Source organism: Electrophorus electricus, chromosome 16, assembly GCF_041902795.1.
Source record: "Electrophorus electricus isolate QZ-2024a chromosome 16, ASM4190279v1, whole genome shotgun sequence".
Lineage (NCBI taxonomy): Eukaryota > Metazoa > Chordata > Actinopteri > Gymnotiformes > Gymnotidae > Electrophorus > Electrophorus electricus.
This window is the reverse complement of record NC_137512.1, coordinates 12,710,776-12,731,426: the sequence shown is the minus strand read 5'-3', so window position 1 is coordinate 12,731,426 and position 20,651 is coordinate 12,710,776. Positions and strand designations below refer to the sequence as shown.

Below are 20,651 nucleotides of genomic sequence, written 5' to 3'. Positions count from 1 at the left end.
CTAAGCACTGTTAGCTAAGCATACTCTCATGAGGACACAGGCATCCTGAGCCTCTTCCTCCGGGGTGGATAGCGGCTTCCTCTACCGAGAGCACGGCAGATCGCACAGCACCACCCACGCCGTGCACATGGTGGTGCAGGCGTATTGGAGCGCAGCTCCTCCAGACGGACGCTTGGCTGTCGGCGTCGGAAAATAAAGGTCCTTCAAGGTGGCCCTGTCCCACAGGCGTCTTTCCAGCCTGACTTAACATAATCACAGGCAGTCCAGCTGCCTCGAGCCACTAGACTCACACGTTGCTTAGGGAGTGGGTGCACACAAGAGGAACTGTTAGGGCTGATCACCCTGATTTTGGCTGCTCCCTCCTTCTGACTTTCTCCTTCTCTCTATGTCTTGTTCTCACCCTTTAGAATCTTTTCACACAGCCAACCCCCCAGTATGCTATCTCCAAGAAGGTTGAATGAATATTAAATATGAATCTTCTAAGGGTTAGGGATATATATATATATATATATATATATATATATATATATATATATATATATATATATATATATATATATATAATTATTTTATTTAGTGTATAAATAAAATAATAAAAGCCAAATATCAGTTCAAATATCAGTTCAAAATAATAATTTATTCCTTGATGCCTGTCACCCTTTCAAAGACCGGCCAGTTAAGATGCACCTTTACATAATGTAGCTATATTTAATTTATTGATGATTTAATTTTTTTCACATAATGTATGGTATAAGGTAATGTATATATTTTTCACATAATTATATGGTGATACTTGACTCCAGACTCTGTATACTGTCCATGGACAATCACTAACTTTCCTAATACACCTTTAAAGCATCGCTTAACAATAATCTGGCCAAGCTCTCTTTTTGGCTTGTATGTGTGATGGATCACTCTGTGGAGAATGTTCTCTTACTCCCTGCTGTGCTACAATCCATATCTCAGTTTCTGGTCCATAGCTTCCGACCCACTCCACCAGTCTAGCAAACCAGATCAGACTTGCTTCTAAACACGTACACCCCCTCCCCCAAACACACACACATTGAGATCCATTGCAGATCTCCTCTGTGCCCTGTGCCACAGCCCCAACCGTGAGGACATGCCACCTCCATGACACCAGCACTCAAAGCAGCTAGTGACCAATGAATCAGCTGTCAGGCTTCACACAGTCTCCCACTCAGTCTTCTCTGAGACACCCCATACCTGCCTGCCCTGGCAGCAGGTGTCCTCAATCTACAGCCACTGTCCTGAGGCTGCTTAAGGAGCTCCAAGGGTCGAAAATAAAGACCCAGTGTTTGCCCAAGGCTCTGGGCGCAAGAACCACAGTGCAACGACTGGGGGAATAGTCACTTCAATAGGCAACAGACAAAATGCCAGAGCAAACATTTAACATTTCACTGGTACTGAGAGGCACATTAAAATATGTCTGCCACCAGAACATGCAGTGCTTTTACTGCTGACATCATGTACCCCAGAGGCAATAGCCAAAGAATAGCAATGAGGAATCCTTTAAGTTCTTACCAGAGGGCATTTATAATCCTGCTTGCTGCACAACAGTTCTCTGGTAAGACCTTTGCTTACAGGGTGTCCTCTGGCTGCAGATCATGTTTGAGTTAAAGTTGTGCCATGTGCCCTCTGCAACCAGGTGGTGGCCATTTCTTAGCCATTGCTACACAAAGCACCAATCAGCTTTGCCTCTGAAGGGTTGCTTGGTAATGTTGGTTGCTTAGTGTTTTCCTACAAGAACATTGATGGTGCTCTAGAGTCAAGTAGCTTACAAAAAGCAGTTTTGTGTAATAGTGTAATGTCATTACATTGGCTGACTAAACGCAAACAATAATATGCACAAGTGAAACCATATTAATGTACAGCACTTATTATAACACTGTAATGATTTTAAAGTTCACCACAGAAGTTTGTTGGGTAATAACAGCAACAGCAACAACAGCAGCAACACCACCACCAGCAGCAGCAACAATAACAACATCAATTTTAGAAGGAAAGTCTATTAGAAGTTTAAGATAATTTTCTATTTGCTCAGTGCTTTTGACCTCAGTGAGCTGTATAAATAAACTGCTGCCCACAGCTGAAAAAAAAACTTGTTAAAAGAAGAAAGATAAAGAAGCACAGAGGATTTTCTATTTAAGATCAGTCTATTTGTGAGATCGTTGCCATGATTACCAAAACAATTACCACTTTGAGTGTCAGCAGTAGAAACAGCTCGAGTTTCATTGCAAAGGTTTGAGCAATGGCACTGGCAATAAAACAATGAATTTTAAGCCTTCCACAAAGTGACACTTTTTCATAAGATAGCAGAGTGTTCAAGATGGTGCAAGAGGCAAATGTGCTTAGAGATAATTGAATTATGAGCCCTAGCCTTTAGAACAGGTCAGGCCATGATGCTGTTGTTTGGCATGAAGGAGAAAAAAAGGGAGGCAAGCAATTAACTGCTGTCTTCACCCTGCCAGATAATAAACAAAGTGCCAGTGTCCTTGCAGGAAAATAAATCCAAAAGATAACCCACTTGTGAGCTGCAAGTGAATGGGCCGTTTGACTTAAGACTGTCACCTATTTATGGGTGGGTTCTAATATACAAATCTACACAAGGAAAGAAGAAACTGGTGACAAAAGTTCTTGGTTGCAACTGGACAGGTCACAGCAGTTGTGGTCAGAACCGCATGGACATCAGCAGCCACAGGTCTCAGTCTTTGCAGGCTTTCCCCTCTACCCTGACTATGTGCTTCTCTATGGTTGTTGTGGTGGACTCCTTACTTAATGAGCCACCACCTATACTGAAACTCTCTAAACATTACCTGTCTGAAGCAGAGTCACTTTTGTACATCTAATTTTTTTTTCTTTGCAGAGGCCCATGAAATGGGTTTGATACATTTAAGGCTTATGAAACTCGGTAACTGGATTTCCAGAAAGCTGTTGACAAAGTCTCCCACTGCTGATTGGGCAACTAATCCCCAATCAGTACTGTGGAGCTCAGTCATGCTGCTTCTGCAGCTGAACTGAAAGTAACTGTAACTTGGAAGATGGGCCAGCCATCAAAATATAAGGCTGTATTCATCAAATTTGAAGAAAGTTTAAGATTGACATTGGATCAGTTTTTGTCCTTCACCATCCTAAGAAAAACAACTGCAAGTGTTATTAATTCAGCCCTCATACTCAAAGCATTTAAAAAATATGGCCACCCTTCTGCAGGTAATTCATGCTGCATATTAAAATGCAACATTTGTCTTTAGAACAAATGCTGTAAGGACACTAAAAAGATGAATCAGGAGCCTGCACACAGCCATATGCAGAACTGTTTCAATATTCTGGGCTTGGGGAGCCCTGAAACACAGATTTGGGCTAGTCCTGAGAGGAGCAAGCTTCACTCCCAAATCCTAACTTGTGCCTATCATGATCGATTCCCCAGAGCATGAGCTAGAGAGAGCAGAAAGCCTTATCAGAGTAGAAGCTTAAGGGAATAGTTAAAGAGGACATTTTCAAACAGCCTCTTCTCTGAGTGGCTAAGCTGCAGTCTGGGAGAGGCCATTTTAAAAAGGGAGAGCCGTGAGGCGTGGGTGGTGGCTTTCAGCTGGGTTCAGCACTATGTGTGGGGAAACAATAGTGAGCTCTGAAATAACCCCACTCAGTCTCCCTACTCGCTCTCTATTCACTCATTCTTTCTCTCCTCCCTTTCATGCAGTCATTCCCTCTCTCAGACTCAGTTTCCTCTCTCTCTCCTCCCTCTCACTTGGAGAGCTGGCTCACTCACAGCACCCACATAGCCATCCACTGCGACCTCCTCCACAGCACCTCAGCTAACCTATTTGCGAGTGGATGAGTATCTGCTGGCCCAAATGAAAAGCTGGAGAGCCCCATGCCCAGTGTATCATTGCACTTCATGTTGAAACATGAAGGCATATTTTAGGGTTGGATTTAATCCCCATATCCATACACATACTGTCCATGGCAACTAACACAGTTCCATGAGTAACATATGCATACTGATAAGTCAGATTCTGTTATACATGGTGGACAAGATTTTAAAGATATCTACTGTAATATTGCTCTTATAATATATGTGTTCTTAGAACATCTGATCAGATGACATTAAAATTCATGACTAGAAGTGCTGAGTTAAAAAAAAACAAAAAAACAATCCATGCAAGAGAGGAATTTGCATTGTTTGCTTGATTGCAAACATGAATTTAAAACAAGGGCTATTTATCTCTCTCTCTCTATCTCTCTCTCTCTTTTTCTCTAGCTCTTTCTCTCTTTATTTCTCTCTTTTTCTCAGCCCTGCTGTTTTCTGCCCTGAATAACCAAAAAGGGCACAGGCAGGAGGGAGGGTGCTGCTTTAACCTTGAATCCATGTTTTTTTTATTTAAGAAGACTACTCTCAGCTTCTCTCTCTCTCACTCATGCGGACACACATGCTTTCTCATTTTAAGCACAAGGAGTCCACTTTCCTATTTCATCTTCTAGGAGCTCTCATTGAGGTTGTATAATGTGGGAGGAGAGTGGGGGTTGCAGCGGCCTACTTTATCAGAGACAGAGGCGTGGAGTCGCCTGGCGATCTGAAGGCAGCTTTGCATTTTTGAAGCCTTTCCCTGTGGGCTGCCATCCTGACAGGCCACCTGACAGGAAAGCTAAGCAGTGTCCTGAGGAGCCTGTGAACCAAAAGGCACGTCCATGGGTGGAGAGTGCAATGGTGTCAGTAGCTATTTGGTTAAAGTTGCAGACAGGATGGGCCTTCTGCAGAGAGGCGGGTTCTGTTGCTAAAGGGATGCTGCTGTTTGGGGGCGATGGTGGATTTGGTTGTGCCTACTGCAGAGGAGTTGGTCTTCCTGGAGGGTTCCAGACCTATTAAGTAGCAGCAGCAAAGGGCCTTCTGTGGAGGGGCTGGGCCTAGTGCACCTGGCTCTGGCTGCCCTAAATGTAGCTCTCTCTAAATGGAGCCCACTTTGCCTTGATGTGGACAACTGCAATGGATCTGTGGGCGAAGAGGGCAAGAAATCAGGTGGAGCAGTGAGTGGACGAGAAAGAGAGCAAGAGCTACGGGGAGGCATAGACATGCAGGGGAAAAAGCTGCGCCAGAGGCTTGCTTTTTTTGTTAAGCCTCAGTCTGGTGGCAGCGCATGGGCCACATGAGTAATGGAAGGAGACGCAGTGCCCTCAAGATGCTCTGCCGCACACTCCCAGGATAACCCAGTGCTGCCGCTGATGCTGCAAGTGGAAACATGGGCGTCGAAAGTGACGGGCCCGCCACCTCGAAGCAGCTTGGTGGCCCAAGATGCAGCTGAGCCGTGTCTTTGAACCTGAGTGGGGCATAGCTCAGTATCCCCATTAGGCCAGCAGAGACTCATATGAGCCAAAGATCGATGCCTGCAAGAGCAGATGACAGAGCCCAAAGCCCAGCTGGTGAGCCAGTTAAAAACACCAAGGCCCCTCCCCATAGTCACATAAACACAGCTTTTCTTTATGACTGATCCACATTGCTTTAATTTGCTCTCTTTTTATTTTCTCTCTTATATTTGCATTTCATGTTCAAAAAGAAATCAGGGGTCCAGAGCTTTAGGGGTAGGCATACTTATGAAGGGGTCTGGTGCTGGTGCACTCAAGATCATCTTTTCAGGCTGCAGATGGGTAGGATTAGTTGCTGGGTCTGGCTAGTGTGAGCTTCCTGAGTCTTATGCGAGCCCATAACAAACCAATATAGCTGTAGAACTAGAGAAGTAGGGAAGAGGGGGTGAGAAAGGAGTGGCAGAGATCCAGGTCTTGTATACATTGTATCATTGTATGATTTAATGCTATGTGGGGTCATCATACATAGGGGAGATTAAGGTACCTGTACATGTAGCCACAAGCAATCCAAACCACCTCACGTAATCCAATCTAGGTGGTTTCACTTAAACCAGTCCAGGTAGCTTCACATAATCCGGCCAAATTGGCCTCGCGTGATCTGGCCCAGGTGGCCTCATCGAGCCACTTGACCAACCTACTTCATTCAATTCCAGGCAGGAATATCACAAAGGCTTCTTCCATTGATCAGCTTGTCAGCAGGTCCACATGTGTATGGATGTGCTTGTTACATGTTCTTTGGAGGTGTAATAAGTGCACAACACAAAAGCAATGATGGCTGGAGCATCAGTGGTAGATGGAACAGTGGTAGAACAACTGGACCCTTTACCATCCATGAGCCCATTCTTTCAGCTGGGTGGATGAAATCAATTGGACTTTCAGAGAAACAACTTGCACAGATGAAACGTGGGCTATGCAATAGGACAACAGCCAATAACAGGTTGATAAAAATGCTGAATTTCACAGTGAGCCTATGTGGGATACATTTTCCCTTTACATCCATTCCGTGTTAAGCTTTGCAGAACTTACACACTTTTGTGTGGATGGTGAATCTTGATTGCTACGGTCTATCTGATACCCTCATTGAATATCAATTGCAAATGATGATACACCTCTGCTTCTGCAGTTCTGTTTTGAGGCATCAAGCTTTAACGTAATTGATGTAGTTGAGAAATACTGGCAGTTATTTTAACTCTTGGTATTGCATGCTACTGTAATTTTAAACCACTTAAATAATTCAGGTTTGTCCTGCCTCTCTTTCTGAGTGAAAACAGAGAGTCTCTCCCACATTCTCCCCATTGCTTTCATTCTTCTCTGCAACTCCCCCCTGACACACACATGCATGCAAATGGATGGATGGACTTTTAAAGATGCAAAATGTTAGGCAAAATACTCCCTTTAAATTACAGTACATATAAGCTGACATAGATACTGCAGAAAAGGAAGCTAAAAGCTCAAAATATTTGAAAAATATACTCTTCTTACTATTTGAGTTTAGAATACTGTCTTATCATTATATACCATTATGCTACATATTAAATAGCTTTTCTTTCTTTCTTTCTTTGCACATGAGAAAACAAGCTCTAAGAATTATGTATTGTGACCTCTATCTGACTTAGGACATCTTCATGAATCTGGACAAGGCCTGAAATCTGTTTTGTACACACAGTAGATGATGAAAGCATACCACTGTTATACTATTGCAATACATTAGGATGGTAACCCATTGCAAACCTAAGCTGATTCCATTCCACTCCTTTCATCAAGATCTTTTGTCATGTTTTGTGCTGTTCCTCACCCCTAGAACTACAATGCCCAGAAAGTCTGAACCACGAACAATGGCATAGTCCTCATGCCGCAGTGCAGATTATTGAACACAATAAATGACTGTTCATTTCTTTCTTTTTTTCTTAATGCATTGGGGAACATTGCTCTGACCCTGCAAAGGACACTGAAGTCAGGAGACAGAGCCAAATAGCAACGTGGCAGTATCAGAAAGCACAGATAAGACTGGGCAACAGCCCCAAAAGTGTTTAAATCATGATGTGGACCACAAAAGTGGAAGGATGATAGGTTGCCTGATAATTGTTATTGTGAGATTTCTGAGTTGATTGCGATTCCAGAGGGGAAGCAGGAAATGGGTACAGCCTTGTGTAGTGGCCTTTGAAGGCAAAGGGGAAAATGGAAAGAACCAATTGAGGAGCTCTTACAGTGACGAGCCTTCAGACGAGCACATCTCCTCCTGCCCTCCTCCAACAGACCTCTAGGAGACTTCCTCCTTAATGTGGCCAATGTTTAGCTACAGGTGGAAGCAGACGGACCACTGCACACCAAGCTGCTATTCCTCTTCAGTGACGAATAGACTTCAATAATGAGTCGCTTGTGCCAGTTCGATCGCGCTCCGGGAGTCTGTTACTAGGGCTGTCATAAAGCATCCACGGCTTTGCACTCCGATAAATATGTGCCCAAGATCTTATGGCTTTGTGGGTTTGTTTGGGGTTTGCTTGGGTGGGGGCTAGGGGATGTTTATTATTGCTTTTTATGGTCAGTGGAGCATTCTTCTCCTTATATGTTGATTTCATCTTCAATAAACCTAAGGACCGTGTCTGTCATCTTGCGACTTAGCAATTCCTAGTGATTTAAAAGGAGCACGCTGGAACGCAGTGTGAAAAACAACACCTTCAAATAGCAACCCAGTGGTGACATTCAAATGCTGTCAAAGCATCCTCTTATGCTTCGCAATAGCCAGTGCCATCACTTGAGCTTGATGAGGAGAAAGAATCAAACTCTTCAGAGTGTAGCAGAGGAAGCTGTTTTGAAAGCTGTTGCTTTATCAAAAAGCATCTGTGAGGGGTAGTGATTCTAACCCAAATAAAGGCTCCAACAAACTCTCTTCTCAGGTCCACTTAAGGAAAAGGAAGACTGCTTCATATTCTGAAATATTCCGAAATTCATTGTGTTTTATCTGTGAGCGAGTGAGTAGATGGTGTGTTGTGCACATATTTTCATCTCTCAACAGGCTACTGGTTGATCATGCTGCTGGATTCCAACATATCCACTGGGGAGAAGCCAGTGAGCCAATGGGACATTGAAACCATTTTCCCAGAGTGATGCAATGTGCTAAAAAAGTAGTAGCAAACATAGTGTTTAGTATAGCTTTCCACTTCCCCATATGGGTATATTAAATATTTGATTGCTTTGTGTTTCACATTGTCACATTTTGTTACAATTTCATGGTTTTTGGTTTTGGTTTGACACATGAAAGGTTTACCTTGACTCAATTTGAAACAGCAGAACTAGTATATACAAGTAGTTCACTCTTTCAGATTCTGCTACTTCTTTTCCCTCGTGAGTTTCCTTTATTCTGTCTAGACACTCTCAAGGTGTCATGATGCTCTTCTCTTTCATGTCTAAGCCTATTATTTTTACCCTTGAATGTTCTCTCTTGCAGAAATGTGCATCTTGTAGAATACAAATGCACGTCCACTGCTGTGAGCTGTGCGCTTCATTCCATCCCACTCTCCTGATGTCTTTCAGCCCAATTTTAAATGGATGAGTTTCCATAGCCTCCAAAACTCCACTATTGCAGGAAGGTTAACTAGAGGCCTTTACACTTTTTATCAAATGGACGTGATTCAATCAGTACCCATATTATTTAATAAAGCCACATACAAATACACAGAAATGCAAGCATGATGCGATTATAGGGGATTGCAGCTAAATGCTAATGAGGTGGAACACTTCATATTACTACCAAACTTCTTATTTGAGGTAATGGGATGGGACTGATTCATATGTGGAAGTTAGTTTCTGCATTGTGCTTTGTTTTACACTGAATATATAGGAACTCGAGAGAAATTAAATAATCAGCAGTTCACAGGCTTTTGCAAGTGCCCATGAAGCCCCCCCAAGGATTAACAGCCATTACGTATTGCTTAAATGAAAGTTGCTCCAGTTGTTTAATAGGGTGCTGATAGAGTTTGTACCCTACATCACAATGCTAGCTTTTGGCATTGCAGAGACATAAACAGAGGTAGCAGAAATCAGAAACTAACTAAAGGTTTGAGTATCCTGAAAGAAAAGGTGATAATATTTCTGTGCAGCCTCACAATCACCTGCACTTATTATTTGAATTTGCTCCATCAGAGCTGGAGAGTCCTAGTTCATGTGACATATTCTGCTTCAGGGTTTTTTACAGAATGTAACAGCAAACTAGCTTCCCAAATACAGAACAAGGCTCACAAAGAGCTTCTAATGTGTATAAAGTCTCTGGTTCCTCTTCCTTTTACATAGAGCTACATAAATCTAATCATATTTCTCCAGTAACAAAGTGCTCTCACTTAGTGTGAGCTTGTGAGTGTGTGGGTGGGTGAAACAGGGGCGGGGCCAGAGGTAGGGTGGGGTTAGGGGTGGGGCTGGGTCAGGGGAAGGGTAAGGAGTTATGGGAATACAGCGGGATCTCTTCTTCATCCTCAGAGTAGCTCTGTATCTGACCCAACAGCTATCTTTGATATCTTCCCTCCCTCTTCCTGGTTCTGTTTTGCCCGGTCCTGGCAAAGCTGGAGACTCTGGCTGTAGTATTAAATCTGTCTACATGTTGTGCACACTCTAGTCAAATTATGTAGACTCTAGGTGGAATGGATCTTGTTTAAATAATGTGGTGCTACCTAAAGCAAAAGCTACATGGAGTGGTTCAGTATTTTGGAAATGTAAAGCCATGCCCAAATCTATATTGTGGCCACTCAAAATAAAATCCTCAAATGTTCTTTATATGTTATCAAATGTAAAAAAAAAAAAAAGCATTTTGTATTGCTTTTGTTTTTTATGTATTTACGTTGTTGTGTCTACATCAAAAAAGCTAGCCTTCCTGCATTATCTATGACCTGTGATAGGCTAATTCTGACTGTAGCTTTTCAAACATCCTTACTCTTCTCTGAGGGTTGTACTTGAGAGTGGAGGTGGATAAAAGTTCTCAATTCAGAGAAAAATGGTCTAAGGATCAGTCTAAGTTACTGTCCTAAACAGCTCTCCAGGCAAATGAGTCTCAACAACAAGAGAGGATTCAGTAAACATTCAGTCTGGGCACAAGATAAACATATTTCCTTTGGAGTACAAACCATGGAGCCCATCTGCCAGAAGCTATGTACATTCTATGACTACATTACATAAGCTGTAGGCAGCAACTAATTTACTAATCTTCTGTTTTACCTCTTTGTGCTTAGTTTTGCTATTAGGTTGCTACTTTCAGCAAACAAACATAAATCAAATAGTCTGGAAAATGAAGGAGCACACAGTCCCTGAAAAGCTAGGGTTGGAAGAAAAAGCAAACCTGAACTTTTCTTATTGTAAGGTTACTGCAGTTATAAGTACGTAAATGCTGGTTTGCTAATTAAGAGAACAGGGGTCAGTTAAAGAAAAAAGATTTAGTCTGGGCAGTAGCTATTATGATATTACAGTTTAACAGATGGTGAAAGCATTAAAGTACAGTAGACTGCAGCAAGTCTGCACATCTTAATTAAATATCATAATTTCCAAGCACCACTTGGCTATATACCAGCTCAGCTATATTGTGTGACATTAAAAATTAAGAGGACACTACATTGTATGCATTCCTTTTTCTCCATACATCTTTGCACACTACCCATAAGCCACATGACCTCATAATGTATGACTAAAACAGAAGGTCACGTTACTTGTTTCTCTGTATGTTTAGGTTGGCGTGTTAATAACACCTCTGGACTCACAATAGCTCACATAATGGCTGCCTCAGTTAACTGAGCTAATAATATGAGGTAGAACAAGATTTGTTCACATAAAAATATATATCAAAATAGGTTTAGTGAACTATCAAACTAACTGGGCCATAAACCGGAAATACTCTTTTGAAGTAATAAAGCATAGATAATGAAAGAGACGCACATTACGGCTGGATAATGCCAATTTTAAAATCTTCCATCCTTGTATCCTCTCATAGTTTGTGATGGCAACTGGCTTTCTTCCAATGTTTCTGAGTACTCAGACAAGTAAAATAACTAAAGTGGTCTGAATGAATCAATGCGTCTGCACCGGTTTTGAGTACATATTTAAGACTGTGATGAAGGTCAGCGTGTACTCCCCAATCGTATGATCTCACTAATCAGACATAGCAGAGCAGTATCTCTCACAAGTTCACCCCTTTGGATGTTCAGCCGGCTACCACTGTGAGCAGCCATCTTGCTTCACACCCAATGCAAAGGTGCATGCAGTGCTGCTAAAATGAGTCTTTGTTGTCACGTTTTGTTCTTTGTCTCCCAGTGCAAAAGCAACGGACTGCAGAATGGTGTGGCCAAACAACCATATGCTTTCCAGCTGTTTAAGATCCAGAGGATCCAATAAGAAAAACAAGAGGGTAGGCACATGTAGAAATTTGGCTGAGGGGACACACACCATTAGCTTAATGACAGAATGAAGGATGCGCAGCTTTGTGCAGACAGAGAAGCAAGATTAAAGAGCCAGAGATGGCTAGTTTGCCTTTAACAGGAATAAAGAAGAAGGAGCTACTAAATAGCATGGAAAGCAAAGCTAAATAAACGGCAGCACTGGGCTTGATGTCTCGCTGCCACAGGTGGGGGTTGAAGTGGAGAGTGGGTGGGGATGTAGAAGCAAGGACACTCAAGCCTTTCATTCAGTCATGGCCATTGGGGATAAAAAGGAAAGGAAAAAAAGAATGTAACGCTGTTCCCACATCCTTTTCATGTTGCCCCTGCTGCTTTGAACTGCTCATCTTGCTATACTAAATGTACCTGCAACTTCAAGCATTGAATGACATAATGGCCCAAACAGAGGTAATTAGTTTTCTCTTTCCCTCCTCCCCAGTGTTTGCAACCACTTCAAAGAAACAAATGTCTTGGTCTTAGAGAGGAAATGCAGCAAATGTACAAAGCTCTGCCTTAAGGATTAGCACAGACATGTCTTTTGCTGCTGGTCACTAATTCAATTAACTGTGAGGGTTAGAAAAATTAGTCAGACGTATAACTTTTAGCATGCTGGGGCCGCAGGAAAAAGGGATTTCTTCAAGGCAATAGTCTAACTTGCTATGTTCAAAGGGGTGCGCGGAGGTTGAAGTTAGAACTTCCTAACTTCTTCACAATTCAGTCTTCAGCAAAAAAACAAAAACAAAACCACCCTAAAAAACCCCCACAATTCTGAATGGTATGATGGAACATGAGGTCTGTCAATAGAGTAGTCATTTAAAAAATATTAAATGTAATTAAATTTAAGTATATAAGCTGTATGGTCAGTGGTAGCTCAGTGGTTAAGGTACTTGCTGCATAAGGTTGTTGGTTTGAGCCACACCACTGCCACTGTTGGGCCCCTGAGCAAGGCCCTAAACCCTCAATTGCTCAAGTTGTACTCAGTCATAATTATAAGTTGCTTTGGATAAAAGTGTCAGGTGAATGTACTTCATGATGCAACAACTGGAAGAAGATTACCAAACTACTTCTCTGACTAACAATGGCTATAGAAAGTTAAGTAAAGCAAATACATTCAGCTATTGTGGTTCAGAACATATGAAACATAATTTCTTGACATTCTCACCTTGACTAGCTTTGCTAGCTTTTAGAGTTGTGACATACGACTGAGACTCTAAATGTTAAATTTGTCATTGCTTTGGGTTCTTATGATCACATCACTGTGACCAAATACTGTCCAAAGTGGGTTATTGGGATATTACCCAAAACATCTCCTCTGGATTTGAATGCTTTCATATTAGATTATAGACTAACATGAACTATCATTATTATAGCCTGGGTATTGCTATATAGAATACAATTATTACTATTTCTAATAATAAATTGCAGTTTGAGTGGATTGGTAAGACCTGCAAATAAGTGCCATATTAGGTCAAACTTACAATTCAAAATATCTGCGGAAAATTCAAAATCCATGACCTCAATAGACTCACGGACAATATGCAGCAAAATATACTTTGATTTCTCAGTTCTGCTTGATAAGAAGCATCATCTATTACCAGACAAACCACACTTTTCTAATGACAATGACTAACGAATCAATGCAAAATGATGAAACTGTGCATACAATTCAAAAAGCATGGCTCAGTTGCAAACATATATTAAATCACTAGCTCATCTGGTAATGGGATCTAGCACAGCATTTCAGAGTAGCACAATTTGATATCAGTGATTCAGTTATATTGATTTAATGTGGGACCTAGAATTTTACAGACAATGGAAGGACAATTCAGTGCCTTATACAATCTAGGAAACCGATTGAATTCATGTCTACTTATATGCTGAAGGTATTATCCAGAGGTCATGTCACCTGATCGGTTTCATAGTTCACATAGATGGGAATGGTGTGAAAAGGCTGCACAACACCAAATTTGCAGATAATCAAAACTTGACTCACAAAAAGTCTTCAAAAACCTGATCATTACAATGTTCTTACTATTCTAACTATATTCAAATCCCACTTTTGCATTCATGCCATGGTTTTGTAACTGTACAAAACCCTGGCAATAGTAGCTCACCAAACAAACACACACAGGAACCAAATATGTCCCTGAAATGGGTGAGTAGAGCAGGCATAGTGGGAACCTCATCAGCCCTGAACACCACACTGAAGCTAAAGTAAGACTCCAGGAAGACCAAATAAACTTCAGCTTGGTTTAAGACTGCCTGACTAGGCATGAAAAATTATGTGTATCAGACTGAGCTGCTTTGAGCAGCACCAAAACAAAAGCAAAGTGTTGAAAAAGTTCAATATCAGTTCAGCCATTTTGAGGCTGTGTTTCACTGATACACAGTTTGGCAGAGAGTGACTGTGGGGATTATGTTCACCGCGCCAACAAAAGGCACGTAATGGGGCAGGTTATGCAAAAAGACAAAGCTTCCTGACAACAATGACATCACTTCTAATTTTGCAATGCTGACAGCTGTTGCTCTTTAGGCACAATATGTTAAAATAATAAAAGCATGTTTCATATATATATATATATATATATATATATATATATATATATATATATATATATATATATAGATAGATAGATAGATAGATAGATAGATAGATAGATAGATACATACATACATACATACATAGATAGATAGATAGATAGATAGATAGATAGATAGATAGATAGATAGATAGATAGATAGATAGTGGATGACTAAAGAGACAAAGATCCTAGAAGATTCTTAGGGTATTCACATCTCATTACAGTGACTGCCTGAACAACACACTTCTACAGCAAATTAATCTAAACAAAGCATGCACAAATGTGTTGCTTTGGCTTTCAGATAGCACCATATTGCGCATATTAGCCTCACAGCTTGAATCACAGTTGATATTTTGTGTTGATATACTGCCTTAACTGGGGCCATAGTAAGTCTGTGTTTCACTGTACGGCAAAAAGGCTGTCTCATGCAATTGGCTTAAGCAGTTTAAACAGTTTTACTCTACTGGTGATTTTATTGTTTTGTACTCCCAGTTCAGTCTGAAACACAGTTTAAAGGACATTTCACAAGTCAAAGTGCAGGATCAGACAGTTTTGACATTGCTGCCTTACAGTCAGTTACTCTTTCTCACTTATGTAGCCTTATATTCTCAAATATGTATTGATTTGACACGATTTGACATCTTTAAACAAATGTTTGAGAGAGCAAGAGAGAGAGAGAGAGAGAGAAAGAGAGAGAGAGAGACAGAGAGCGAGAGAAAGAGAGAGAGAGAAAGAGAGAGACCATCCAGAACCAAAGTGCCTGACTGAAGTGACTGGAACATTAGATTAGACATGTGCCCTTCTTCCTGTTGCACTGGGTTGAATGTCACGGGCATTCCATTAAGCAGAATTGCTCAGCATCCCTTGTCCAAAAACTTATCATCAAACAGTGGGCCATTTGCAACCAAAACCGAGGCTGATGTACAAAATAGGAAAAATGTATACTTAGTCTACTTTAAGTTGTCACTCATTGGAACTTGTCATCTGTAAAATGTTGTTTTGACAACAATCCCTCAAATAGACAGGAATCACACAATATAGTTTGAGGCAGCTAAACTTACAATTATGACTGAGTACAATTTCAGGAGTAAGGATCTTGTTCAGGAGATCAACAGTGGCAACTTGGTAGTGCTGGGGCTTGAACTAGAAAGCTGCTGACTCCTAGACAAGTACCTCAACCAGTGCACTACTACTGCTGCAGACATTCATAAAATCAATCAATCACAGACAATCATAAAACATCATTCTCAAAAGCCTGTCACCATTTGGCCAAGTTTATTGAATTGACAAGAAAGAGGTGCTCTCTAGGAGAACCTTTAAGTATTTGCAATTTTAATAGAGACTGGTATGATTTGTTCCCCCCAGCAAATTGATATCAAAGAACGAACAAATGCAGAAGATCTGGTTTGTATTTCCTGCTGTGTGAAAGTGGGACATTCATCAAGTTATTAACGAAGGCTTCTGGACAGACAACTCACCTCCTTTAAATAGATTCTCCCTATAAGATTTGGGCTTCCATTTAAGAAAAAAGGAGAGAATATCCAGTGATGATATTAGGAATACAGGAAATGACAAAGAGGCTGTGAATTTTATAATCGTTGGCCATAACATAAATTATACTAGACAGTTTCCTGGCTATCATATCAAATTGGGTATAACAGGACAACATTGTGCTGTGATGGTCAGAGAGAATAAAACTACTCTGTAAATGTTATTAGGTTTCTTTATGATTCATACAGTAAAAACTCATCATTTTGAAGTGAGTAACATCATGCACAATATAGCTTTTGCTTCCACCAAAGTGTATGGGGCCATATTTGCTTAGGACCTGTGATGAATAACCTGTGATGAATAGGACCTGTGATGCATTAATAAAAATTAAACAGTAAAAAATGGAATTAAAAAACCCAAACTGTTAGCAATACAAATGTTACTCATTTTGTTACGCCACATTGTGTAGTTTTGAAATGAATTTGTATTAAATGGTCTAGGCTCCTACTTGGACAACCCATATTTTTGCATCGACTCCCCACTCTAAGGTCTTGAAGGAAGTTTTCTTATAGTGCTCTTACCGTGTTTTATACTGAAACCCACAGAAGACTCCTTGTATTTGCATGTGAACTGATCTCCAATTTACACAGAAGCAGCACCAACTGGATAAGTATAATGTGAAATTTAGGAGCCTTTGAAAGGACTTTGACAAACCCAGCATGAACCACTGCTTGATATGTTCACTTTGACAGTGTTTCCAAGATGCTCTCTATCCAATTTCAGATCTTACATTACAATGATCAGCTCTGCAATGGAAAGTGACATTCAGTGTTGAAGAGTAATGAAGAAAATGCATGGGAAGCCACTGGTATGCTTTGGTAGTAATACAGGTTATTTCAGTTCCCGATTGACTTTGACTATTGGTGCACATCACACAATAAATGCAGCTTTATATTTAAATACATTTCATGTATCTCAGTAGCTGCAAATTACTGAAGAAGCTCAAACCAACAAAACATTAAGAATCAACAATACATACAACCCATAAGGACATTAGATATGGACAGGGATATTAGATATATCTCTTTAGCAATGGTTATGCTCCTCAAGAAATTAATACTTTTAAATTCACATTTACAAAAATGCTAATATGTAATCAGAACTCTACTTTTTAGGGAAAAAACATTCCACAGAGAATCTAGTTATTTTCCTAGGTACCACAGACACACTGAAGTTAATTGTGTGCTTGTGTGCGAAACTCACCAAACTCACTTTCAAATTCAGCAATAGTATGATAGGCTACAGTACCTACTGTCATATTTCTCAATCCTGTCAAAATCTAGAGACTTACTTCTCTAAGATATCATTTGTTCTTCAGAGACTGGGTGATAGAGATAGTGATGTAAAGATTTTGTATCTACATTTAAGATTACTAGTCACTGCAAATTATGCATTTTTTTTTCTTATAGCTGCTAAAATAAAAAAATACTAGTCCAACAGCTTGCCAGTTCTGTCTGAATGCAAAAGCTGTCTTTCAGGAAATCACTTAAACATCATATGAAAGTGATTTAGTTAAATAATATGTGGAAGATGCAAGATGGAGTCTTGACAGTGGAACATCTGTTGATATGCATATCAAAGGGAAACCATGAATGCTGTTGACAACTTCCAGTACTATTGCTGTGCAAAGTACAAATTTGAAAAAAAAAATCCCAGAATATTTTGCTAACATCAAAGAGCCTCCAAAATGCTTCATACATTAAAGGCAGTTCTGAAACATGTTCTTGATTAAGCTACAAAATGACAAAACTCTAAGACAGCAAAAATGGGGCAAGCTCTCCCACAGGACTGCACAGATAGTGCAAACAGCGTGCCCGTAGGTTTGATTAAACTGCTAAATTCTAAAAGTCTAGCTTCCTTTCCCATGGATAATATTGTACTTCCTTAGCATGTGTAACAATATAGGCCATTGTCAATGATCTATTTACTCATTCACTTATTGTTTGCTTTTCTATCAGAGTGAACACCACTTTCCAACTCTGCCACACCCCCAAGCCCAGCCCCTGCATGTTCAGTGGCTGATGTGAGCTGAAGAAGTATAGATTGTTTTTTCCAATGGCTGTTAGTGCAAGCAGGCAAAATGAGATCTGTTTGTTAATAAGCACACACTGTAGATGTAGGGGTGAGATTAAGCACACACACACACACACACACACACACACACGTATATATATACGTGTGTGTGTGTGTGTGTGTGTGTGTGTGTGTGTGTGTTATAGGTGTATAGTACCTATAACACTGAAATATGAATATGGTTATGGTGGTGAAACAAAATAATCTACCAAGTGCCCAAATCTTGCACTGCTCTCTAAGAACATTTTTAAAACTATGTCATAAAAAAGTTAATTATATCTTCAACCCACAGTCTACAATAACCTTGCTTCCATAATAAGACAAACAATTTTTTCAACAACTATCAGAAATCTCGGTGGAGTTTTGGATGTTCTGTGTTGCCAAGGGAACTTGTTTTGAATTCAAAGAGATTTTGAGTCAGAAATACCAACACTGTACCCACAGCTGACTATTCATCCCCTTTTGCAAAATGCTTTCATTTACAAATCAGAGTGGGCAAGCACAAGAGGTACAAAGGGACCTTGTTGCCATCACAGCAAAAGGGAATTCTGTCATATGCTAACCAATCCCATTGTAATAGCTAACCTGTATGTGTGGAGAGGAGGGAATATCAACCTAAATTATCATACATTTAATGATAACTGACAAGTGTAATTAAAGGAACGAGAGAAAAAAAATAATGAGGGGATGGGGTAACCGACCCCTTCTGGCTTTAGAATAATACTGAGGACATACTGAGGAAACTGAGGAGTCAAAATATCCAGCGACTCATATGTACATTCCATGTGTGCAGGGACGGAAGTGAGATAAAATGAGTAATTGAAAAGATTGTAAGTGCTAAAGCAGAAACGGGACTGAAAGCTTTTTCTAAACACACACACTAGCAACAATGTTCAAGACGACTTTTTTCTTTTCAGGAACAGTTTTCCCCTACATACAAAAGCAGTTTAGCCTGCGTATCTTAACGCTGTAGTACATTAAGGCGCAGTAGTGTAGAACTGCTTAATACTTACAAGCATGGGTAACAGAGAAGCTGTTGGAGGATTCGAGGTTATCTACGTTGTAATTCAGATGGAAGGGTTTCTCGGTCATATTTTGATTGGTATTGTACAGCTGAACAGCGAATCTGAAAGCACTGTGTTCTTGCACCGTCGACCGCATGAAGAGTCCACCTTTAAGAACGTAAAAGAATATCGTTTAAGATTTTATTTTACCGATGCAGAAATACAAGCTTTCCATTAAACGTGAAACGTGGTCACTAAACCTACCGGCTAATATACTCAATTTAACGCAAATGCACTTTGCATCAAAACATGGTAAGTGAAAAATGACTTCGAATGAATGAATAGCATTTCTATTTCAGAAGTCAACCATAGAGAGTATAGACTTATTCCTTTTATACAAACTTTTGTGTGGCAAGTTTTTCCTCCTTACCGTTTTCTTTCTTACAAATGAAGCTAATAAAAATGAAACCGCTTACATGTAACATCACAGTGCATATATATATATATATATATATATATATATATATATATATATATATATATATATATATATATATATATATATATATATATATATATATATAATCTTAAGCGTCTCAGGTGATTTGCAAGGATTTTCAAGTTCGTTGTAAACGCATAAGACTATCAGCTCATTAATACAGCTGTCAGTAGTACAGTCAAGCGTCTGTTCTGAGAAATGGTTTTAGGGTGAAAAATGAAACAGGACGACGAGAAACAAAACGACAACATAACAAGGACTTAAGACTTACCTATGTTTATCTGGTTGGGAAAACCAGCGAAAGACCTACCAAAAACCCACAATAAAAAAAGAAACGCGCTATGTGCCATTTCCTCCAACCTTTAAAATCAACCCCTAAAAACGAACAGTTCGAGTAAAACCATATACGCAGTCGTGAGCTCGGAAATCCTCCAGATCAATGCACTTCACTTACAGCGCACCAATTAGGTTCATTGAGGTGGTAGCCGAGCTGCAGAACAAATTTTCTGCAACTGAGAGAAAGGGAGAGACTTATCCCAGTGATGGTGGTGGCGAGTGTAGCAGATCAGATTGCGAATACGGCTCCTCCAATTGGACCAGCAGGGCGATATTGATCAAACTTGAACTGACGCTGAAATAAAAAGAAGAAAAGCGTCTCTGTGCATCCGACTCTCACTGCAAGGCACAAGTAACGTACTGCGCCTGTCAATACTTAGATCAATAGAAGCCTACTATCCTCATGCGTGCAATGATTATGGCTAAATAACCAACGAACGTTTTATAAGTACAGCCACTGCGCGTCAAGGAATTGCAAAGTAGTTCGTTTGGCGAACCGACAGCACTACTCTGTGATCACACGTAATCACGCTAATTTAAACCAAGGGATTAATGTGCATCACCCATGTATTTTCTACGGATAGTTTTAGTGTGGGATGTGTTCCTCAGACAGCTGACGGTTATACGTCGCATTGGATGTGGAGAAGTGAAGCTGCAGTAATATGAACCCCCTTTTATTGACTACCATCGATCGCTTTGTTCGGAATCGTTTACCCCTAGCACCATATTGGATGGCTATTGCACAAACAATATGGCAGGGGGCTAGCGTGGAAGTAAAAGAATGGTAGTAGACACGGAGATTTTAATATTAAAA

The 20,651-nt window shown here is 40.3% G+C and overlaps 1 protein-coding gene across 11 annotated transcripts in view; it reads right to left on the bottom strand.

Annotated features, from left to right (window-relative positions):
* The window catches only part of gria3b (glutamate receptor, ionotropic, AMPA 3b), an 82,661-nt gene extending 62,279 nt beyond the window's left edge, over positions 1-20,382 (bottom strand). For 3 of the 11 annotated variants that reach the window (XM_081698875.1, XM_081698876.1, XM_081698878.1), the window contains exons 1-2: positions 19,773-20,380; positions 19,012-19,170 (exon numbers count right to left, since the gene is read on the bottom strand). In XM_081698875.1, the coding sequence (XP_081555001.1) occupies positions 19,012-19,170; positions 19,773-19,851 (238 nt within the window). In that variant the 5' untranslated portion in view covers positions 19,852-20,380. Of the gene's footprint in view, positions 1-19,011; positions 19,171-19,772 lie in introns of all 11 variants that reach the window. The other 8 variants (XR_014117520.1, XM_081698879.1, XM_081698877.1 and 5 more) reach the window with 6 other exon arrangements.
* Positions 20,383-20,651: the final 269 nt, after the last annotated feature.